Source organism: Salmo salar, chromosome ssa23 (genome assembly GCF_905237065.1).
Source record: "Salmo salar chromosome ssa23, Ssal_v3.1, whole genome shotgun sequence".
NCBI classification, from domain to species: Eukaryota; Metazoa; Chordata; class Actinopteri; order Salmoniformes; family Salmonidae; genus Salmo; species Salmo salar.
This window is the reverse complement of record NC_059464.1, coordinates 43,746,797-43,772,222: the sequence shown is the minus strand read 5'-3', so window position 1 is coordinate 43,772,222 and position 25,426 is coordinate 43,746,797. Positions and strand designations below refer to the sequence as shown.

General features: G+C 44.1%; 1 protein-coding gene across 1 annotated transcript; it reads left to right on the top strand.

Annotated features, from left to right (window-relative positions):
* Positions 1-3,170: 3,170 nt before the first annotated feature.
* On the top strand, positions 3,171-20,211 carry LOC106584710 (protein mono-ADP-ribosyltransferase PARP6). The gene is made up of 19 exons (XM_045706195.1): positions 3,171-3,179; positions 3,329-3,478; positions 8,835-8,929; positions 9,180-9,240; positions 9,393-9,550; positions 10,320-10,469; positions 10,779-10,917; positions 12,707-12,838; positions 14,167-14,262; positions 16,487-16,579; positions 16,828-16,953; positions 17,386-17,451; positions 17,553-17,669; positions 18,167-18,279; positions 18,361-18,433; positions 18,646-18,795; positions 18,941-19,004; positions 19,374-19,458; positions 19,730-20,211. Exons 1-19 carry the CDS (start codon positions 3,171-3,173, stop codon positions 19,824-19,826), a joined length of 1,974 nt encoding a protein of 657 aa, XP_045562151.1. The 3' UTR covers positions 19,827-20,211.
* The last annotated feature ends 5,215 nt before the right edge of the window (positions 20,212-25,426 follow it).

Genomic DNA, 25,426 nt, shown 5'->3' with positions numbered 1-25,426 from the left:
CTACCTCTGGCGAGCACATGGAGGGCTGTGCGGCCCCCCAAAGAAATGCCACCCCACACCATGACTGACCCACCGCCAAACCGGTCATGCTGGAGGATGTTGCAGGCAGCAGAACGTTCTCCACGGCGTCTCCAGACTCTGTCACGTCTGTCACGTGCTCAGTGTGAACCTGCTTTCATCTGTGAAGAGCACAGGGCGCCAGTGGCGAATTTGCCAATCTTGGTGTTCTCTGGCAAATGCCAAACGTCCTGCACGGTGTTGGGCTGTAAGCACAACCCCCACCTGTGGCCGCCGGGCCCTCATACCACCCTCATGGAGTCTGTTTCTGACCGTTTGAGCAGACACATGCACATTTGTGGCCTGCTGGAGGTCATTTTGCAGGGCTCTGGCAGTGCTCCTCCTGCTCCTCCTTGCACAAAGGTGGAGGTAGCGGTCCGCTGCTGGGTTGTTGCCCTACTACGGCCTCCTCCACGTCTCCTGATGTACATGCCTGTCTCCTGGTAGCGCCTCCATGCTCTGGACACTACGCTGACAGACACAGCAAACCTTCTTGCCACAGCTCGCATTGATGTGCCATCCTGGATGAGCTGCACTACCTGAGCCACTTGTGTGGGTTGTAGACTCTGTCTCATGCTACCACTAGAGTGAAAGCACCGCCAGCATTCAAAAGTGACCAAAACATCAGCCAGGAAGCATAGGAACTGAGAAGTGGTCTGTGGTCACCACCTGCAGAACCACTCCTTTATTGGGGGTGTCTTGCTAATTGCCTGTAATTTCCACCTGTTGTCTATTCCATTTGCACAACAGCATGTGAAATTTATTGTCAATCAGTGTTGCTTCCTAAGTGGACAGTTTGATTTCACAGAAGTGTGATTGACTTGGAGTTACATTGTGTTGTTTAAGTGTTCCCTTTATTTTTTGAGCGGTATATATAAAAATAAAGTTTTACCGTATTAAAATAAGAGTTCAGTTCACGTAACAATGTTGAATCACTAATCACATCAAATACATAATAATCGACATAAATAACTTTGTCAAAGATACAAAATAACTAGGGCTTTACAATGATGGTGAAACTTGGAGAAATGTTTTGGAGGGTTTAGTGGGTTAAAATCTTCCTAGAAGTCACAGAGGGAAATCGTCAAAATGCTGAAATCGCTCTGCCAATTCCTGGTTGCCAAAATTCACTTTATGTGACAAAACAAGCAAGTGTAGCAAGTGTACCATCTAAACCGCAATAAAATATATTTACTTTAAAAAACAAACAAAATATTGTATACTGAACAAAAAGGAACATCAGTCAATTGAAATAAATTCATTAGGCCCTAATCTATGTATTTCACATGACTGAGCAGGGGCGCAGCCATGATTGGGCCTGGGAGGACATAGGCCCACCCACTGGGGAGCCAGGCCCAGCCAATCAGAATGAGTTTTTCCCCACAAAAGGGCTTTATTACAGACAGAAATACTCCTCAGTTTCATCAGCTGTCCGGGTACCTGTTCAAAGGCAATTCAATATTTTGTCTTGCCCATTCCCCCTCTGGATGGCACACGTACACAATCCAGGTCTCAAGGCTTAAAAATCCTTCTGCCATTTCCTGCAATCAAATGACCTAGTGGCCTCATGGGTGGAATGTTATTCATATGTTTCATAATTTCATAATTAATATAAAAAAATGAAAAATTACACCAAAAATCCAGAGTTTCTATGTCAAAATAGTTTTGTTATATTTCAGTCTTCTGTGATGTAATACAAACTCAAAATGTAATACATTTCTCTATATCTGACTTGTTCCAGGTGTCTTCTCTTCTTTAAGCCCATATCCATGTGTGTGAGGTGTTTACTTTTATTTCAAAGTAGATTTGTTAAAGACTACCAGGAAACACTCTGTGTACTGAGGGAACTAATGTACACTTGTTTATTGTTACAGATGAGATCACCATGGGGCCAGGTAAAGTGTTTCAGATCATATGTGGTGACCACCAGAACAACCTGTGGTTTTACTTCATCGATCACTACTGGACTGGATAGTAAAGACTGTCGTTGAAGAGGAGCCAACAACTGACCAGATGGCGAGTCCATGTTTCTAGCCTCCTCTCTCTGTCTGTTTCTTTCTCGTTCTTCCTCCCTCTTTCCATCTGTATGACTACAGTATAGACTACAGTACAGTTAACCTGTATGACTACAGTACAGTTGGCCTGTATGACTACAGTACAGTTGGCCTGTATGACTACAGTGCAGACTACAGTAGAGTTAACCTGTATGACTACAGTACAGTTGGCCTGTATGACTACAGTACAGTTAACCTGTATGACTACAGTACAGTTAACCTGTATGACTACAGTACAGTTAACCTGTATGACTACAGTAGAGTTGGCCTGTATGACTACAGTACAGTTAACCTGTATGACTACAGTACAGTTGGCCTGTATGACTACAGTACAGTTCACCTATATGACTACAGTACAGTTAACCTGTATGACTACAGTACAGTTGGCCTGTATGACTACAGTACAGTTGGTCTGTATGACTACAGTACAGTTGGTCTGTATGACTACAGTACAGTTGGTCTGTATGACTACAGTACAGACTACAGTACAGTTAACCTGTATGACTACAGTACAGTTGGCCTGTATGGCTACAGGGCTACAGTTAACCTGTATGACTACAGGGCTACAGTTAACCTGTATGACTACAGTACAGTTAACCTGTATGACTACAGTACAGTTAACCTGTATGACTACAGTACAGTTGGCCTGTATGACTACAGTACAGTTAACCTGTATGACTACAGTACAGTTGGTCTGTGTGACTACAGTACAGTTGGTCTGTATGATTACAGTACAGTTAACCTGTATGACTACAGGGCTACAGTTAACCTGTGTGACTACAGCACAGTTAACCTGTAGGGCTACAGTTAACCTGTATGACTACAGTACAGTTGGTCTGTGTGACTACAGTACAGTTAACCTGTATGACTACAGTACAATTGGTCTGTGTGACTACAGTACAGTTAACCTGTATGACTACAGTACAGTTGGTCTGTGTGACTACAGTACAGTTGTTAACCTGTATGACTACAGTTCAGTTGGTCTGTGTGACTACAGTACAGTTAACCTGTATGACTACAGTACAATTGGTCTGTGTGACTACAGTACAGTTAACCTGTATGACTACAGTACAGTTAACCTGTATGACTACAGTACAGTTGGTCTGTGTGACTACAGTACAGTTAACCTGTATGACTACAGTTCAGTTGGTCTGTGTGACTACAGTACAGTTAACCTGTATGACTTATAGCATCCTTCCATTTTTGACCAACAACAGGACGTTGAGTGTCAGCGCTGGACCAACAACCAATCCGATGAGTGCCACTGTACTGACAACCAATCGGAAGAGTGTGACTGGACGGACAACCAATCGGATGAAGTGGAGAGTTGCACTGAGGAGTTGGAGGAGTTCTTATGCGAAATCCATGTAAAAATGTTCATACAGTAGCTCTCAATGGAGCTGTATGGGTTGATGTACAGTAGCTCTCAATGGAGCTGTATGGGTTGATGTACAGTAGCTCTCAATGGAGCTGTATGGGTTGTACCAGATCTTCAACCAAAACCTGATATTAGATAAAGAACCTGATATTAGATAAAGGACCTGATATTAAAGAACCTGATATTAGATAAAGAACCTGATATTAGATAAAGAACCTGATATTAGATAAAGGACTGATATTAGATAAAGAACCTGATATTAGATAAAGACCCTGATATTAGATAAAGAACCTGATATTAGATAAATAACCTGATATTAGATAAAGAACCTGATATTAGATAAAGAACCTGATATTAGATAAAGAACCTGATATTAGATAAAGAACCTGATATTAGATAAAGGACCTGATATTAGATAAAGGACCTGATATTAGATAAAGAACCTGATATTAGATAAAGAACCTGATATTAGATAAAGGGAACCTGATATTAGATAAAGAACCTGATATTAGATAAAGAACCTGATATTAGATAAAGGGAACCTGATATTAGATAAAGAACCTGATATTAGATAAAGAACCTGATATTAGATAAAGAACCTGATATTAGATAAAGAACCTGATATTAGATAAAGAACCTGATATTAGATAAAGGGAACCTGATATTAGATAAAGAACCTGATATTAGATAAAGAACCTGATATTAGATAAAGGACCTGATATTAGATAAAGAACCTGATATTAGATAAAGAACCTGATATTAGATAAAGAACCTGATATTAGATAAAGAACCTGATATTAGATAAAGAACCTGATATTAGATAAAGAACCTGATATTAGATAAAGGACCTGATATTAGATAAAGAACCTGATATTAGATAAATAACCTGATATTAGATAAAGAACCTGATATTAGATAAAGACCCTGATATTAGATAAAGGACCTGATATTAGATAAAGAACCTGATATTAGATAAAGAACCTGATATTAGATAAAGGACCTGATATTAGATAAAGAACCTGATATTAGATAAAGAACCTGATATTAGATAAAGGACCTGATATTAGATAAAGAACCTGATATTAGATAAAGAACCTGATATTAGATAAAGAACCTGATATTAGATAAAGGACCTGATATTAGATAAAGAACCTGATATTAGATAAAGAACCTGATATTAGATAAAGAACCTGATATTAGATAAAGAACCTGATATTAGATAAAGAACCTGATACTAGATAAAGAACCTGATATTAGATAAAGAACCTGATATTAGATAAAGAACCTGATATTAGATAAAGAACCTGATATTAGATAAAGAACCTGATACTAGATAAAGAACCTGATATTAGATAAAGAACCTGATATTAGATAAAGAACCTGATATTAGATCAAAGGGAACCTTTGTTTACAAATAACTCCACAACATGTATACTTGGTTTAAAAAAAAACAATTTCCCTGTGAAAAAAAAAATCATTAACAAAGTTATGCAACACCCTATTCCCCTGTGTGAGAATGTTATAATGCCCCCGTACACTCAATAACTGGTTGTGCCACCTTTAGCTGTAGTGACTGGTTTTCACCAGACATAATGGGACCCATCTCGTCCAAATGTTGACTCCAGTTTTCCAAAAAGCACCTGGATGATCATCAAGACTCTTGGAAGAATGTTCTATGGACAGATGAGTGAAAATTATAACTTTATGGACGACACAGGTCCCATTATGCCTGGTGAAAAGCAAACACTGCATTCCACAGTAAGAACCTCATTTTGTATTTTACCTTTATTTAAACTAGGCAAGTCCATTAAGGACAAAATGTTATTTACAATGACAGCCTAGGAACAGTGGGTTAACTGCCTGGTTCAGGGGCAGAATGGCAGATTTTTACCTTGTCGGCTCGGGGGATTTGATCTTGCAACCTTCCGGTTACTAGTCCAACACTCTAACCACTAAGCTACCCTGCCGCCCATACCAACAGTCAAGCATGGTGGTGGTAGTGTGATGGTTTGGGGATGCTTTACTGCCTCAGGACCTGGATGACTTGCCTAAATAGATGGAACCATGAATTCTGCTCTGTATCAGAGAATTCTACAGGAGAATGTCAGGCCATCAGTCTGTGAGCTGAAGCTGGAGTGCAGCTGGGTCATGCAGCAAGACAATGATCCAAAACACACAATCAAGTCCACATGAAAATGACTAAAAAGCAACACGTGAAGTTTTGGCCTAGTTAAAGTCCACACCTAATCTCAATTGAGATGTTGTGGCAGGACTTGAAACAAGCAGTTCATGCTTGAAAACCCACAAATGTCACAGAGTTTAAACAGTTCAGCATGGAAGAGTGGGATAAAATTCCTCCACAGCGATGTGAGAGACTGATCAACAACTACAGGAAGTGTTTGGTTGCAGTCATTACAGCTAAAGGTGACACAACCAGTTATTGAGTGTAAGGGGGAAATTACTTTCTCACACAGGGAGAATTGGGGTGTTGCATAACTTTATGAAAGGAATGAAATAAGTATGTAATTGTTGTTTTATTTGTTCACTCAGGTTCCCTTTATCTAATAATAGGTTTTGGTTGAAGATCTGATAACATTACATTTCAGAAATATGTAAAGTAGAGAACATCTCTTTTGACAGCTCTGTAATCTGGTTTGTATACAACAGAGTTCCTATTTCAAAACAAGTCCTAACACAAGCACCATTGGGCTATACAGTATGTAGCAGAGACCCAAAGCAACTTCGCTGGTACAATGTATGTGTACAGTGTATATCCTTGGCTCTGAACGGTTCTATCCATGTGTTGAGACTCACTGTGTGGGGATTAGCAATGGTTCTAGCCATGTGTTGAGACTCACTGTGTGGGGATTAGCAATGATTATATCCATGTGTTGAGACTCACTGTGTGGGGATTAGCAATGGTTCTAGCCATGTGTTGAGACTCACTGTGTGGGGATTAGCAATGATTCTATCCATGTGTTGAGACTCACTGTGTGGGGATTAGCAATGGTTCTATCCATGTGTTGAGACTCACTGTGTGGGGATTAGAAATGGTTCTATCCATGTGTTGAGACTCACTGTGTGGGGATTAGCAATGATTCACGGAGAGCAAGGCTAACATATAGCCACCAGTTGATCCTACAGTACAGCCCCTGGACTCCATTAGCCAGCTGATCCTACAGTACAGCCCCTGGACTCCATTAGCCAGCTGATCCTACAGTACAGCCCCTGGACTCCATTAGCCAGCTGATCCTACAGTACAGCCCCTGGACTCCATTAGCCAGCTGATCCTACAGTACAGCCCCTGGACTCCATTAGCCAGCTAATCCTACAGTACAGCCCCTGGACTCCATTAGCCAGCTGATCCTACAGTACAGCCCCTGGACTCCATTAACCAGCTGATCCTACAGTACAGCCCCTGGACTCCATTAGCCAGCTGATCCTACAGTACAGCTCCTGGACTCCATTAACCAGCTGATCCTACAGTACAGCCCCTGGACTCCATTAACCAGCTGATCCTACAGTACAGCCCCTGGACTCCATTAACCAGCTGATCCTACAGTACAGCCCCTGGACTCCATTAACCAGCTGATCCTACAGTACAGCCCCTTGACTCAACTCAGAGTAATGCCACGGTAACACTCCTCACACCACATAAAGAGGAGCAATGAGAGAGCCCCCTTGCTCTCCTCAGAGTACATGTGTCACATGAGTTGACGCTGGAGAGTCGAAGCAGGTACGGGGAGTAAAACATTTAACTATAACGGACAGAGACGAGACAGGAACAGCGTCAGCAGACAGAAAAAAAAATACAAAAAACAATCAATGCAGCAGCGGGTAACAGAGCAAAGGAACAGACAAATATAGGAGAGGAAATTAACATGTGATAAGTGAGTCCAGGTGCGTCCAATAACGCTGAAGCGAGTGACGAGGGAAGGCAGGTGTGGGTGATGGATGGCAGGAGTGCGTGATGCAGGGTAATCTGGCGCCCTCAAGCGCCAGGGGGAGGGAAGAGCGGGAGCAGACGTGACAACTTGCATATTTTAGTCATTTAGCAGGACGCTCACAATCAGTGCATTCAGCTAAAGTAGCGAAAATAACCACATATCATAATCCTTACAAGCTAAATGTTCTTCGACATACGTACTAAATCAGCCACAGGAAAGGAAACACAAGTAGCCTGCTTCGTTGTTTTGTAGGTTTGTTAGGAGGCCAGACTCCACATAATAGAGCACTGACCCCGTGAAACATCTGATCAGAACTTCCAATGGACTGTAACGCATTAGTGGCATGTTGTGTACTCCCTGTTGTACTCTCTGTTGTACTCCCTGTTGTACTCTCTGTTGTACTTCCTGTTGTACTCTCTGTTGTATGTTGTACTCTCTGGTATACTCTCTGGTGTACTTCCTGGTGTAATCTCTGCTGTACTTCCTGTTGTACTCCCTGGTGTACTCTCTGGTGTACTCTCTGGTGTACTTCCTGTTGTACTCTCTGGTGTTCTCTCTGGTGTACTTCCTGTTGTACTCTCTGGTGTACTCTCTGGTGTACTTCCTGTTGTACTCTCTGGTGTTCTCTCTGGTGTACTCCCTGTTGTACTCTCTGGTGTAATCTCTGGTGTACTTCCTGGTGTACTCTCTGTTGTATGTTGTACTCTCTGGTGTACTCTCTAGTGTAATCTCTGGTGTACTCTCTGTTGTATGTTGTTGTACTCTCTGGTGTACTCTCTAGTGTAATCTCTGGTGTACTCTCTGCTGTACTTCCTGTTGTACTCCCTGGTGTACTCTTTGTTGTATGTTTTACTCTCTGGTGTACTCTCTGTTGTACTCTCTGGTGTACTTCCTGTTGTATGGTGTAATCTCTGGTGTACTTCCTGTTGTACTCTCTGTTGTATGTTGTGCTCTCTGTTGTATGTTGTACTCTCTGTTGTACTCTCTGGTGTACTTTCTGTTATACTCTCTGTTGTATGTTGTACTCTCTGTTGTATGTTGTGCTTTCTGTTGTATGTTGTACTCTCTGTTGTATGTTGTGCTCTCTGTTGTATGTTGTGCTCTCTGTTGTATGTTGTACTCTCTGTTGTACTCTCTGTTGTACTTCCTGTTGTATTTGAAGGTATTGTGAACAGCATAATATTCTATTTTACTCTCTGTCATGGCCATCTGATTTTGTTCGTTAGGTAAATATGTTGTGTGGTTGTGTGTCAATGCTGTGGCGTTAACTGGTTGTTTTGTCTCTCTCTCTCTCTCTGTTCTTTTTGAAGCTATTCTGTCTAGTACTGTTTAATCCTGAGTTTAAGGTAGTTAACTGACAGGGTTTGTCTCTAAGGTACATGTGTTGTCTCTCTGTAGGAGGGCTATGCTACTGACCTCTACAGATGTCCTCAGCTGGACATGGACATAGATTCGGTGAAGGCCATCTACGCTGACACGGCTGTCTCCGTCAGGTACGACCAGTTAATGACAAACATTGGTTTGCTTCACTTACTGACAGAGATAGTAGGATGTGGTTTGAGTTAAAGGGGGTACAATGAGAAGGCATCTGCTCTCAATGAAATGCTTGTTATCATTTCACACGTATGGAAAAGTATGAAACAGTACGAAAATACACAGATGTCTGGATAAGAACGTCTGCTAAATGACTAGAGTGTAAATAACTCATGACTTTCTTTCTGTCTTCTTCTTCCTCCTCTCCAGAGAGCATGGGTCCATTGACGATGTGGACGTTGACATGCTAATCAATGTCAGCTTCCTGGATGTGAGTCGACTACACTACTCACCATGATATGTATCACATACAAGTATATATTTTAAGTTCTATATGATGTCCCTGGGGATCTTCCCATGCTGTCTAGAATGTCCCTGAGCATCTTCCCATGTTTCTGACACAGTTTGCTCTCTTGTTTCCAGGATGAAGTAGCCAGGGCCTGGAAGATCATCCCAACAGAGCCTATTATCGTCCGGCTGCGCTTCTCACTGTCCCAATACCTGAATGGGCCAGCACCCTCTGTGGAGGTGTTCCAACCTTCTAACAGAGAAGGATTTAGCCTGGGACTACAGCTGCAGAAGTGAGCATCAAAAGACTCCCCTCTGACTATAGACCTAGAGTTCTATTCTACTCTAGATTAGTCTAGTTTAGTTTAGTCTAATCTAATTTAGAATAGTGTAGTTTAGATTAGTCTAGTCTAGATTAGTCTAGTTTAGTTTAGTTTAGTCTAGTCTAATTTAGAATAGTGTAGTTTGGATTAGTCTAGTTTAGATTAGTCTAGTCTATTCTAGTTTAGATTAGTCTAGATTAGATTAGTTTAGTCTAGTCTAGTCTAGTTTAGTTTAGTTTAGTCTATATCTCACCAACACAGTAGAAGTGGCATTTTCTGCTCAAACCATTCACTGGAAAGCATTATAACTACGCTATTATACATGCTATAATATCTGTCTGGAAGGACTATTGTTATGTCCCAAAGGAACATTTAGGCAGGGCGACCCCCCCCCCCCATCACCAGAGTGTGATTTCAAATCACCTCTGCTACATAGGTTTTAATATTAAAAGTACTAAGAATGTGAAAAGATAAATCAATGGAGGCAATGGAGTGGACAGAACAAAAAGCAAAGCAATGGACGTGAGTGATGACCTCTCTCTCTCCTCCTCCTCCTCCTCCTCCTCCTCTCTCTCCTCCTCCTCCTCCTCTCTCTCCTCCTCCTCCTCCTCCTCCTCCTCCTCCTCCTCCTCCTCTCTCTCCTCTGTCTCCTCCTCTGTCTCCTCCTCCTCCTCCTCTCTCTCTCTCTCTCTCTCTCTCTCCTCCTCCTCCTCCTCCTCCTCCTCCTCCTCTCTCTCAGGGTCATCTCTAGCTTTGTGTCCCAGCAGTGGAAGTACCTGAGTAATGAAGCCCTCACAGCCCAACAGAAGACCAGACACACTTGGTTCAAACCTGGAGGAACCATCAAGAGGTTCAGGGCTGGACTCGGCATCATCTCACCCATGTCCAAGTACACTGCTGCAGCACACACTCAGCCTTAGTCCACTTCTGTATCATTAGCCTAGTGGTGTATTCTGAATAAGTTTAAGCAATATGGCATCAATTCCACCCAACCTATCTTCTAATAGGTTGGGTGGAATTGATGCCATATTGCTTAAAGGTGAAGGAATTACCAAATTTCACAAACCTATCAAATCCTCAGATATACAAGAGTGGTTAATGTTAGGTCTAAGGGTTGTTTCTCCATAGGCTTGTAGTTTCATGGATCTTTCGTTCTCAGTGTCATCACAATCTCTGTTCCCTTCCCTGTGTGACCCAGGTCCAGTGGCCAGGAGCATGTTCTGAAGGTGAAGATGATTGGACCAGAGCTGAAAGTGAATCGCCTTATGAATAGGACAATGGCTTACACCATCAAGAACACCAGAGGAGAACTCCTCACTTACACAACTAATGGCAAGGTATGGCCAGGACCTATCCTCAGCTATCCTCAACTACCTACCTAGTATGGCCAGGACCTATCATCAGCTATCCTCAACTACCTACCTAGTATGGCCAGGACGTATCATCAGCTATCCTCAACTACCTACCTAGTATGGCCAGGACCTATCATCAGCTATCCTCAGCTATCCTCACCTACCTACCTACCTACCTACCTACCTACCTACCTGCCTGCCTGCCTGCCTGCCTGCCTGCCTGCCTGCCTGCCTGCCTGCCTGCCTGCCTGCCTGGCTGCCTGCCTGCCTGCCTGCCTGCCTGCCTGCCTGCCTGCCTGCCTGCCTGCCTGCCTGCCTGCCTGCCTGCCTGCCACCGGTGCCTGCCTGCCTGCCTGCCTGCCTGCCTGCCTGCTGCCTGCCTGCCTGCCTGCCTGCCTGCCTGCCTGCCTGCCTGCCTGCCTGCCTGCCTGCCTGCCGTGCCTGCCTGCCTGCCTGCCTGCCTGCCTGCCTGCCTGCCTGCCTCCTGCCTGCCTGCCTGCCTGCCTGCCTGCCTGCCTGCCTGCCTGCCTGCCTGCCTGCCTGCCACTGCCTGCCTGCCTGCCTGCCCTGCCTGCCTGCCTGCCTGCCTGCCTGCCTGGCTGCCTGCCTGCCTGCCTGCCTGCCTGCCTGCCAGCTGCCTGCCTGCCTGCCACCCCCTGTTGCCTGCCAGCCTGGTTGCCTGCCCTGCCTGCCTGCTGCCTGCCTGCCTGCCTGCCTGCCTGCCTGCCTGCCTGCCTGCCTGCCTGCCTGCCTGCCTGCCGCCTGCCTGCCTGCCTGCCTGCCAGCCTGGCTGCCTGCGCTGCCTGGCTGCCAGCCAGCCACCTGATTGCCTGCCAGCCTGGCTGCCTGCTGCCTGCCTGGTGGCCTGCCTGCCTGCTGCCTGCCTGCCTGCCTGCCTGCCTGCCTGCCTGCCTGCCCTGCCTGCCTGCCTGCCTGCCTGCCTGCCTGCCTGCCTGCCTGCCTGCCCCTGGCTGCCTGCTGCCAACCAACCACGCCACCAACCTAATTACCTACCAACCTAATTACCTAGTTACCTACCTAATTACCTAATACCTACCTACCTACCTACCTACCTACCTACCTACCTACCAACCTAGCTACCTAGCTACCTAGCTACCAACCAACCAACCTAATTACCTACCAACCTAATTACCTAGTTACCTACCTAATTACCTGATTACCTACCCAACCTAGCTACCTACCTACCTACCTACCTACCTACCTACCTACCTACCTACCTAGCTACCTACCGTAAACCACACACAAGAAAAGGTTACCAAAAAGGTTATTCTGCTGTCCCCATAGGAGAACCCTTTGGATAACCCATGTTTGGTTCCAGGTAGGACCCTTATTGATTCTAGGTAGAACCCTTTTAAGTTCCGTGTAGAACCCTCTGTGGAAAGGGTTCTACATGGAACCCAAAAGGGTTCTACCTGGAACCAAAAGCGTTCTGGAACCAAAAAGGGTTATTCTAAGGGTTCTCCTATTGGGACAGCTGAAGAACCTTTTTAGGTTCTAGATAGCCCCTTTTTTCTAAGAGTGCAGGTCTCATTAATGCCATGTTAGCCTGGTTTCTGTACTCCTATGATTGCTGTGGCAACAAAACACAAATAAATCCAGAACCGAGCTAATGCCATATATGGTTACTAAAATGCTTGAAATTGATGTAACTTGTTTGCTCATTCAAATTAGCCATCTTCAGTGTGAACATTATTTTCTCATGTTTTGGTTTCTATCCATCCATGTGACATCACGTCCTCTCTTCTCTCCTCAGAGGGTGGCGGTGTCTACTGTCAAGTCTCCGGCTCACATCACAACTAAACAGCTGATTGAGCTGCTGTTCTCATCCCAAGCCTTTATTCACTGCAAGTCAGCCCCCACCCTGCAACATGGGTTCTTAGTACAGGTAAGGACTAATAACCTTTCCCTTACTAACATAATATGCTATTCTTCCTGAACTGTCAGCAAATTTAGTGAATTTTATATTTTTTACCTTTATTTTACTAGGCAAGTCAGTTAAGAACAAATTCTTATTTTCAATGACGGCCTAGGAACAGTGGGTTAACTGCCTTGTTCAGGGGCAGAATAACCCATTTTTACCTTGTCAGCTCGGGGATTCAATCTTGCAACCTTTCGGTTACTAGTCCAACTCTCTAACCACTAGGCTACCTGCCGCCCCAGTGAGTGAGTGATTGGTGTAATGAGCTCTTGTTGAAACTTTGTTGAGAGCATTTATACAGTATCCATGTTAATCTCATGTTTTATACAGTATCCAGGTTAATCTCAGGTTATATACAGTATCCAGGTAAATCTCAGGTTTTATACAGTATCCAGGTTAATCTCAGGTTTTATACAGTATCCAGGTTAATCTCAGGTTTTATACAGTATCCAGGTTAATCTCAGGTTTTAAACAGTATCCAGGTTAATCTTGTGTTTTATACAGTATCCAGGTTAATCTCAGGTTTTAAACAGTATCCAGGTTAATCTTGTGTTTTATACAGTATTCAGGTTAATCTCAGGTTTTAAACAGTATCCAGATTAATCTCAGGTTATATACAGTATCCAGGTAAATCTCAGGTTTTATACAGTATCCAGGTTAATCTCAGGTTTTATACAGTATCCAGGTTCATCTCTGGTTTTATACAGTATCCAGGTTAATCTCAGGTTTTAAACAGTATCCAGGTTAATCTTGTGTTTTATACAGTATCCAGGTTAATCTCAGGTTTTATACAGTATCCAGGTTAATCTCAGGTTTTAAACAGTATCCAGGTTAATCTCAGGTTTTAAACAGTATCCAGGTTAATATTGTGTTTTATACAGTATTCAGGTTAATCTCAGGTTTTAAACAGTATCCAGGTTAATCTCAGGTTATATACAGTATTCAGGTTAATCTCAGGTTTTAAACAGTATCCAGGTTAATCTCAGGTTATATACAGTATCCAGGTTAATCTCATGTTTTATACAGTATCCAGGTTAATCTCAGGTTTTATACAGTATCCAGGTTAATCTCAGGTTTTATACAGTATACAGGTTAATTTCAGGTCTTATACAGTATCCAGATTAGTTTTATACAGTATCCAGGTTAACCTCAGGTTTTATACAGTATCCAGGTTAATCTCATTTTGCCATACGGCAAAACAAAACCTTGAACGGCTTGAGGCAAGTCTATTATTGTCTCATCTGCTGTAGTAATACGTCATAACATTGACTGATTCCTTTCTGTGTGGATTGTAGGTAATGAAATACGCAGAACAGAGGATCCCCACTCTGAATGAATACTGTGTGGTCTGTGACGAACGACACGTCTTTCAATACGCCTCTATGTTGAAGGTCTGCTCTCTTAAAACGTCTGTTATTTAGTCCGGATAATTCTGAGACATTATTAGGAGACAGTACATGCTTACTACAACCACATAACAAGGAATTATACATGCAGTATATAAGTAAAGTGATATGAAATATTCTGTTAACTGGATGGCTTTACTACAGAAATATAGTAGTTACTAAAATAGTTGGATTTTCTCTGAGTGTTTACAGCCTGCAGTGTGTAGCAGGGAACTGTGTGTGTTTACAGCCTGCGGTGTGGTGTGTAAGCAGGGAACTGTGTGTGTTTACAGCCTGCAGTGTGTAGTGCAGTATGTAGCAGGGAACTGTGTGTGTTTACAGCCTGCGGTGTGTAAGCAGGGAACTGTGTGTGTTTACAGCCTGCAGTGTGTAGTGCAGTATGTAGCAGGGAACTGTGTGTGTTTACAGCCTGCAGTGTGTAAGCAGGGAACTGTGTGTGTTTACAGCCTGCAGTGTGTAGTGCAGTGTGTAGCAGGGAACTGTGTGTGTTTACAGCCTGCAGTGTGTAGCAGGGAACTGTGTGTGTTTACAGCCTGCAGTGTGTAGCAGGGAACTGTGTGTGTTTACAGCCTGCAGTGTGTAGCAGGGAACTGTGTGTGTTTACAGCCTGCAGTGTGTAGCAGGGAACTGTGTGTGTTTACAGCCTGCAGTGTGTAAGCAGGGAACTGTGTGTGTTTACAGCCTGCAGTGTGTAAGCAGGGAACTGTGTGTGTTTATAGCCTGCAGTGTGTAAGCAGGGAACTGTGTGTGTTTACAGCCTGCAGTGTGTAGCAGGGAACTGTGTGTGTTTACAGCCTGCAGTGTGTAGCAGGGAACTGTGTGTGTTTACAGCCTGCAGTGTGTAGCAGGGAACTGTGTGTGTTTACAGCCTGCAGTGTGTAAGCAGGGAACTGTGTGTGTTTACAGCCTGCAGTGTGTAGCAGGGAACTGTGTGTGCTTACAGCCTGCAGTGTGTAAGCGGGGAACTGTGTGTGTTTACAGCCTGCAGTGTGTAGCAAGGGAACTGTGTGTGTTTACAGCCTGCAGTGTGTAGCAGGGAACTGTGTGTGTTTACAGCCTGCAGTGTGTAAGCAGGGAACTGTGTGTGTTTACAGCCTGCAGTGTGTAGCGGGGAACTGTGTGTGTTTACAGCCTGCAGTGTGTAGCGGGGAACTGTGTGTGTTTACAGCCTGCAGTGTGTAGCAAGGAACTGTGTGTGTTTACAGCCTGCAGTGTGTAGCAGGGAACTGTGTGTGTTTACAGCCAGCAGTGTGTAAGCAGGGAACTGTGTGTGTTTACAGCCTGCAGTGTGTAGCAGGGAACTGTGTGTGTTTACAGCCTGCAGTGTGTAGCAAGGAACTGTGTGTGTTTACAGCCTGCAGTGTGTAGCAGGGAACTGTGTGTGTTTACAGCCAGCAGTGTGTAAGCAGGGAACTGTGTGTGTTTACAGCCAGCAGTGTGTAAGCAGGGAACTGTGTGTGTTTACAGCCTGCAGTGTGTAGCAGAGAACTGTGTGTGTTTACAGCCTGCAGTGTGTAGCAGGGAACTGTGTGTGTTTACAGCCTGCAGTGTGTAGCAGGGAACTGTGTGTGTTTACAGCCTGCAGTGTGTAGCAGGGAACTGTGTGTGTTTACAGCCTGCAGTGTGTAGCAGGGAACTGTGTGTGTTTACAGCCTGCAGTGTGTAGCAGGGAACTGTGTGTGTTTACAGCCTGCAGTGTGTAAGCAGGGAACTGTGTGTGTTTACAGCCTGCAGTGTGTAGCAGGTAACTGTGTGTGTTTACAGCCTGCAGTGTGTAGCAGGGAACTGTGTGTGTTTACAGCCTGCAGTGTGTAGCAGGGAACTGTGTGTGTTTACAGCCTGCAGTGTGTAGCAGGGAACTGTGTGTGTTTACAGCCTGCAGTGTGTAGCAGGGAACTGTGTGTGTTTACAGCCTGCAGTGTGTAGCAGGGAACTGTGTGTGTTTACAGCCTGCAGTGTGTAGCAGGGAACTGTGTGTGTTTACAGCCTGCAGTGTGTAAGCAGGGAACTGTGTGTGTTTACAGCCTGCAGTGTGTAGCAGGGAACTGTGTGTGTTTACAGCCTGCAGTGTGTAGCAGGGAACTGTGTGTGTTTACAGCCTGCAGTGTGTAGCAGGGAACTGTGTGTGTTTACAGCCTGCAGTGTGTAGCAGGGAACTGTGTGTGTTTACAGCCTGCAGTGTGTAGCAGGGAACTGTGTGTGTTTACAGCCTGCAGTGTGTAGCAGGGAACTGTGTGTGTTTTCTTTCTACACCTTGGGAGTGATGGCAGGAGCTGCAGAGGAGGTGTCGAATGGAGCAGAGGTAAGACAGACACACACACACACACACACACACACACACACACACACACACACACACACACATTGACACACACATATACATGCACACACACACACATACAGACATGCATACAAACACGCACACACCAAAGACATTAAAAGGCATACACACCCACATGCACACACACACACACACACACACACACACACACACACACACACACACACACACCAGTGATTATAACTACCTTACTGGGTTTTGACCTCCAGGTAGTGGACTTGTTGGTAGCCATGTGCCGGGCAGCTCTGGAGTCCTCCCGAAAGAGCATCATCTTCGAGCCATACCCCTCTGTGGTCGACCCATACAACCCCAAGTCTCTGGCCTTCAGTCCCAAGGTACTGTGGTCGACCCATACAACCCCAAGTCTCTGGCCTTCAGTCCCAAGGTACTGGACTAGCACGCTGTTCAGGTCACATGAACTCATCAACTCACTGCATTATTTGATGTAGTCAGTGGTGTGAGACCTGGCTGATATAGCAGACTTTACAGTGGTGTGAGACATGGCTGATATAGAAGACTTTACAGTGGTGTGAGACCTGGCTGATGAAGCAGACTTTACAGTGGTGTGAGACCTGGCTGATGAAGAAGACTTTACAGTGGTGTGAGACATGGCTGATATAGCAGACTTTACAGTGGTGTGAGACCTGGCTGATACATCAGACTTTACAGTGGTGTGAGACCTGGCTGATAAATCAGACTTTAGTATCTCTTACAGGGCTTCCTTTTTACTGAAACTAACCTGTATAACGTGTTTTCTTCTGTCACAGAAGAAGAGTTACGATCGACTGCAGAAAGCTCTGGACAGCATCATGACCATCAGGGAGATGACCCAGGTGACTAACGCAACCAATGAAATCATACATTCAAACGTTTTCAAATGTCTCTTCATTTACCGACTCATTCACTTACTATGTACGATCACAAACTTTTTCAGGGTCCATATTCATCAATCAAGAAACAGATGGACACCATAGATCCTCTTGCTCACCCTCTGCTGCAATGGATCACATCAAGCAACAGATCACATATTGTCAAGCTACCGCTGAACAGGGTAGGCTGGAACAATACCGCTGTTCATTCACTTCCTGGAGGTAGCAGCTGATAATATGTGGAAAACAGTGTTAAAAAACAAAAAAGGCTGTCAGTGCCTAGTTTTTTTTTGTAATCAGTGGTTCTCAACTTTTTTGGTTTACTGTACCCAGGGGCGCAACTTTGATTTTAGAAGTGAGGGGGACATATCTTCGGATAAACACTCTAAACAGCCTACCCGACCACTCGGAGGCGTCCGCATGGTCCTAAAGCACACCGTTGCCTCGTTTTGTATCACATTCCAATGATAAAACTGGGGGGGGGGACAAAAAAATGCAATTTCAGAATATGGGGTGGGGGGACATGTCCCCAGTGAAAGTTGCTCCCCTGACTGTGCTCCAGTCACATTTTGTTCTGCTCAAAGTGTCGACCACATGTCCAGCTTCACCCTTATACACTGGACATTCTCTCATGCGTTTTTTCTTTTCCCTAATTATTTTCGTTCCGTCTCCCACATAGCAACTGAAGTTCATGCACACTCCACATCAGTTCCTGTTGACCAGCAGCCCTCCTGCTAAAGAAGCACGCTTCCGGGATGCTAGGAAACTACATGGCAGCACCTTCGCATTCCAGTAAGAGTCTCACTCACACACACACACATACACACGCCATTCTATAGTCACTCGAACATCTCTGTCATTCTGTTTCTCCAGTGGTTCCCACATAGAGAACTGGCACTCTATTCTGAGAAATGGACTTGTCAACGCCTCATGCACAAAACTGCAGGTATGTAACACTCAAAATAACAAACGCATTCATTTCTAAAATGTAATCTTAGATAATTGTACCAAGGGACAACAATTTTAGATCTCCTGTCTATCTGATATGGTAGTCTTTTAAAACGTTTATTTTTTTATTTTTTTTAAAGCTATTTTTCCTTCAACTCTGATAAAATGGTGTACCTTCAGTTCACTCTTTGTTGAAATGTCCTGTACAAGCTGCATGGTGCTGCGTATGGGAAGGGTGTCTACCTGAGTCCTGTCTCTGGCGTCTCATATGGATACTCAGGAATGGGTAAAGGACAGCACCACGTGACCACCAAACAGGAGCTGGTGGAACGTTACAACCGCATCAACACCATACAACAGGTACAATTCAAAAAATACATTTTTACATACTGTACAACAAAACACACTACTGGAACACAATTACATACAGGCACATCTAAGTAAAGAAATTACTTTGTTCCAAGTTATATTGAATGTGTTTTATAGTAACTCTTTGTCCTTCCAGGAAAGACAGGGCCAGTCCAGATTTCTTCAGAGCAGGAATTTAAACTGCATCGCACTTTGTGAAGGTACAGAAAACAATTCTTTCACCTTCCAGTACAACTTATCATTATGATATCAAAATAAACAGACATGACTGTCCTGCATTTGTAGCCTGAAGCTTATTTGGTTGGTCTATAAATCAGGTTTTTCCCATTACCCTGTCGTGGCGGTCCCCCCTCCCCCTGGGTGCACGTTTTGGATTTTGCATTAGCACTACACAAGCAGATTCCAATAATCAAAGCTTGCTGATGAGTTGGTTATTTGAATCATCTGTGTAGTGCTAGGGAGAAAAACTAAACGTGCACCCCTTGGGTTCCCCAGGACAAAGTTTGGGAAACCCTGGTCTATAAAATGTATAAAGCAATCGATTGACTGATAGATTATTGTTTCCTCAGTGATAACGTCAAAGGACCTTCAGAAACATGGGGACACATGGGTGTGTCCAATATCCGACCACGTCTGTACACGATTCTTCTTCGTGTGAGTATGAAGCTTCAGTAAACTAAACACGAAAACAAAATTCCCTTTCACTGACCTTTCACTGACCTTTCAATCACCTTTCACTGAAACACAACACAGCTATTAGGACTACATACATCAGGGTTGTGTTTATTAGACACCAAATGAAAGAAAACAGACTGAAACAGGGAGCGACTACCATGGACATTTTCTGTTTAAAAATGTTTTAAAATGTTTCGTGCCCTAATGTACACAACCCAAAATCTCTCTCTCTCTTTCTATCTCTCTCTAGGTATGAGAACGGCCAAGTGGGAGATGCCGACATCAACACCCAGGACATAAGGATTGAGCAAGAGATAATACGGGTGATTGGGACTAAGCCTATCTGAGGAGGACATGTGAGACAGAGCTTTAAGTACAGTATGGCTGGAGACAGCTATATGTACAGTATAGCTCTGGCTGGGGAAACACAGCTATATGTACAGTATGGGTCTGGCTGGGGAAACACAGCTATATGTACAGTATGGGTCTGGCTGGGGAAACACAGCTATATGTACAGTATGGGTCTGGCTGGGGAAACACAGCTCTATGTACAGTATGGGTCTGGCTGGGGAAACACAGCTATATGTACAGTATGGGTCTGGCTGGGGAAACACAGCTATATGTACAGTATGGGTCTGGCTGGGGAAACACAGCTATATGTACAGTATGGGTCTGGCTGGGGAAACACAGCTATATGTACAGTATGGGTCTGGCTGGGGAAACACAGCTATATGTACAGTATGGAAACACAGCTATATGTACAGTATGGCTCTGGCTGGGGAAACACAGCTATATGTACAGTATGGGTCTGGCTGGGGAAACACAGCTCTATGTACATTATGGGTCTGGCTGGGGAAACACAGCTATATGTACAGTATGGATCTGGCTGGGGAAACACAGCTATATGTACAGTATAGCTCTGGCTGGGGAAACACAGCTATATGTACAGTATGGGTCTGGCTGGGGAAACACAGCTATATGTACAGTATGGGTCTGGCTGGGGAAACACAGCTATATGTACAGTATGGGTCTGGCTGGGGAAACACAGCTATATGTACAGTATGGGTCTGGCTGGGGAAACACAGCTATATGTACAGTATGGGTCTGGCTGGGGAAACACAGCTATATGTACAGTATGGGTCTGGCTGGGGAAACACAGCTATATGTACAGTATGGGTCTGGCTGGGGAAACACAGCTATATGTACAGTATGGGTCTGGCTGGGGAAACACAGCTATATGTACAGTATGGGTCTGGCTGGGGAAACACAGCTATATGTACAGTATAGCTCTGGCTGGGGAAACACAGCTATATGTACAGTATGGGTCTGTCTGGGGAAACACAGCTATATGTACAGTATGGGTCTGGCTGGGGAAACACAGCTATATGTACAGTATGGCTCTGGCTGGGGAAACACAGCTATATGTACAGTATGGGTCTGGCTGGGGAAACACAGCTATATGTACAGTATGGGTCTGGCTGGGGAAACACAGCTATATGTACAGTATGGGTCTGGCTGGGGAAACACAGCTATATGTACAGTATGGGTCTGGCTGGGGAAACACAGCTATATGTACAGTATGGGTCTGGCTGGGGAAACACAGCTATATGTACAGTATGGGTCTGGCTGGGGAAACACAGCTATATGTACAGTATGGGTCTGGCTGGGGAAACACAGCTATATGTACAGTATGGGTCTGGCTGGGGAAACACAGCTATATGTACAGTATGGGTCTGGCTGGGGAAACACAGCTATATGTACAGTATGGGTCTGGCTGGGGTAACACAGCTATATGTACAGTATGGGTCTGGCTGGGGAAACACAGCTATATGTACAGTATGGGTCTGGCTGGGGAAACACAGCTATATGTACAGTATGGGTCTGGCTGGGGAAACACAGCTATATGTACAGTATGGGTCTGGCTGGGGAAACACAGCTATATGTACAGTATGGGTCTGGCTGGGGAAACACAGCTATATGTACAGTATGGGTCTGGCTGGGGAAACACAGCTATATGTACAGTATGGGTCTGGCTGGGGAAACACAGCTATATGTACAGTATGGGTCTGGCTGGGGAAACACAGCTATATGTACAGTATGGGTCTGGCTGGGGAAACACAGATGGCCCCAGGGAGGATAGGCAACTCTTACCAATTAAACACTACTGAAACACTATTACAAAGCCGAGCCGCAGGGCTGTGCTGCACTGGCCTGGTTACACATGGACCACATAAATCAGGTATCTGAATATCGTATGGACCAATGGGGTACATTGAATATCATATATGGTCCAATGGGGAACTTGGAACATCGTATGGACCAACCCTGAATATCACATGGACCAATGGGGATCTCTGAATGTCATATGAACCAATGGGGAACTTGGAATATTGTATGGACCAATGGGGAACTTGGAACATCGTATGGACCAATTGGGAGACCTCAGAATATTGCATGGACCAATAGGGAACTCCACACAGTAAGAAAGAAAGGTGTCCTTACAAAGGCAGTCACACAATTTCACGTGGAGACCTGATCACTATTGACCTCCAAGGGAATGTCATCTTTCATTGTCATTAGAGGCAATAGGATTTGCTATGTGACAGATGTGGAGGGATTTTCTCTTATGAATATTATAATGTGATTATAACACGATTAGGCTTTACACATTGGTCATCATGCAACTGCCTCTAAAAAAAACAATGGATTTGACTTGCCTTTAAAACATATATCACAATACAGTAAACAGTGGTTTGTTATCAGAGAGACTGTTTATATAAGAATATGACTATTCTTGTGCAATGCTTTTATAATCTTGTGCAATGCTTTTATAATCAATTCTTATGACCATATTTTTGTATTAAAGTTTGGCGGATTGTTTAACCATTACTTGTTAAATCAGTGAAAATCCATATACACTATCCAGTCTCTCTAACCTATGGACTGAACCATTTAATCACTACCCAGACCCAGTCTCTCTAACCTATGGACTGAACCATTTAATCACTACCCAGTCCCAGTCTCTCTAACCTATGGACTGAACCATTTAATCACTACCCAGACCCAGTCTCTCTAACCTATGGACTGAACCATTTAATCACTACTCAGACCCAGTCTCTCTGACCTACGGACTGAACCATTTAATCACTACTCAGACCCAGTCTCTCTCAATCCTGGTCCTGGGGACCCAAAGGGGTGCACATTTAAGTTTTTGCCCTAACACTACACAGCTGATTTGAAATCATCAACTCATCAAAAGGCTTTGATGATTTGAATCAGGTTGTGTAGTGCTAGGGTAAAAACAAAAATGTGCACCCCTTTGGGTCCCCAGGACCAGGAATGAGAACCACTGGTCTAACCTATGGACTGAACCATTTCAGTGCTCTGCCACAAGGTGGGGATGCTCAGCACTGCAGGCTGTCATGCAGATACTGTACAGTACGTGCCATATGCCAGGTGCTCCCATTTCACAGGACAGTGGAGTGTCATCAATGTCCACAAGGAGGAGATACAGACACGTAGTTAGCCGTGTGTGTGTGTGTGTGTGTGTGTGTGTGTGTGTGTGTGTGTGTGTGTGTGTGTGTGTGTGTGTGTGAGAGAGAATGTGTCCATGTGTGTGCATGTGGGTGTGTATGCCTTTTAATGTCTTTGGTGTGTGCGTGTTTGTATGCATGTCTGTATGTGTGTGTGTGTGCATGTATATGTGTGTGTCAATGTATATGTGTGTGTGTGTGTGTGTGTGTGTGTGTGTGTCTGTCTTACCTCTGCTCCATTCGACACCTCCTCTGCAGCTCCTGCCATCACTCCCAAGGTGTAGAAAGAAAACACACACAGTTCCCCGCTACACACTGCAGGCTGTAAACACACACAGTTCCCTGCTACACACTGCTGGCTGTAAACACACACAGTTCCCTGCTACACACTGCAGGCTGTAAACACACACAGTTCCCTGCTACACACTGCAGGCTGTAAACACACACAGTTCCCTGCTACACACTGCAGGCTGTAAACACACACAGTTCCCTGCTACACACTGCAGGCTGTAAACACACACAGTTCCCTGCTACACACTGCAGGCTGTAAACACACACAGTTCCCTGCTACACACTGCAGGCTGTAAACACACACAGTTCCCTGCTACACACTGCAGGCTGTAAACACACACAGTTCCCTGCTACACACTGCAGGCTGTAAACACACACAGTTCCCTGCTACACACTGCAGTCTGTAAACACACACAGTTCCCTGCTACACACTGCAGGCTGTAAACACACACAGTTCCCTGCTACACACTGCAGGCTGTAAACACACACAGTTCCCTGCTACACACTGCAGGCTGTAAACACACACAGTTCCCTGCTACACACTGCAGGCTGTAAACACACACATAATTTCAGCATTATAACACTGTACCTTTTCCATATGAGGGCCACAGCAACTGCTTCATGTCAAATCCCTCTACTACTCTAGCGAGTGTTGCATACTCTTGGATAAGGAGGCAGAACAATAGCTTGGCTATATTGTAGATAAACACATTAAATGGGTTTTAAGTGGAAACATAACATTTATGAATTTTCTGGCTGTGCTATAGAACAGTGCCCTTAAAGGTAAAGTGATAGCTGAACTCTTAGAAACAAAAAGGTTCTTTGCGGATGTCACGCTCGTCGTAGTAATTGGACCAAGGCGCAGCGGGTTGAGTGGTCATCTTAACTTTTATTGTGAACACGACTAATAAACAAACAACCAGTCTTGTAGGCTCACACAGCCGTACAAAGAACAACCTCCCACAATTCCCAAAACAAACATACTCCTAATTATAGGACCTTCAGTCAGAGGCAACGATAAACAGCTGCCTCCAATTGAAGGCCCCAATCCCAAATACCTAAACATAAAATTAAACACCCTAGAACCGACATAGAACTATACAACATAGAACTTAACCAAAAAACCCCGGACTAATAAATCAAACACCCCTCTACATAAACACATACTCAAACACACCCTGAACCACATAAAACAAATCCCCCCTGCCACGTCCTGACCAAACAATAATAACAAATAACCCCTTTACTGGTCAGGACGTGACAGCGGAGGGACAGGGTTCTACAAATACATATTTTGATCAAGGGTTCTCTGTAAGGCAACAGGTTCTACCTAGAACCTTTAACATCCTAAGAACCATTTTTGGAAGACAAGAAGGGTTCTACAAAGAACCATTCGTAATATTTCCCAGCATGCTCTATTGCAGGGAGATTACCAGAATTGTTTGTTTTACTTTAATATCTGTGTTTTTGCATGTACATTTATTGGTTGATACATTTTATGCTTCATAAAGATAAATAACTTTTTCTAAACTACTCCATCTGCTAGTAATTGGACTTATTGCACCTGTTACTGAGATGGTTGTTCCAGTTTAGATGATTGAGGTACAGTAGTCTCAGTATTAAATCTTCCCTTCCCTGCCAGTCATTCTGGATACAGGTCGCCGGTGATTAACAATTCCACTTGTTGGATATCCTAACTCTGTCTGGATTCCAATAGGAATTACACATCACTTTGCAAGCCAGTATAATGTGACTTGCAGGCCTGATGTGACCTGTTAACCAGGAGTTTCCTAACACCTGTGTTGGGGTATAATTAGGCCCTCAAATAAAGGCCTTATGATACATGTAATGTATTGTCATAAATAATTAAAATGTAAAGGCTAATAAGGCTGGTGGAACCGTTCATAGAGGGTTCTAGGAAGAAAAAAATAAATAATAATAATATAATAATGTATGAAATGAATTGAAATGTATGCATTCACTACTGTAAGTCGCTCTGGATAAGAGCGTCTGCTAAATGACTAAAATGTCAAATGTAAATGTAGATGATAAAATGGTTCTTGGTAGAATCCTTCATAGAGTGTTCTAGGTAGATTTATATACAGGGGGTTCTTTGAAGAACC

Excerpts from the sequence above, each read along its gene's own strand:
- LOC106584710 (XM_045706195.1), top strand. Across the intron at positions 9,241-9,392 it reads TCAATGTCAGCTTCCTGGAT|GATGAAGTAGCCAGGGCCTG; the intron begins GTGAGTCGACTA and ends TCTTGTTTCCAG. Across the intron at positions 9,551-10,319 it reads CTGGGACTACAGCTGCAGAA|GGTCATCTCTAGCTTTGTGT; the intron begins GTGAGCATCAAA and ends CCTCTCTCTCAG.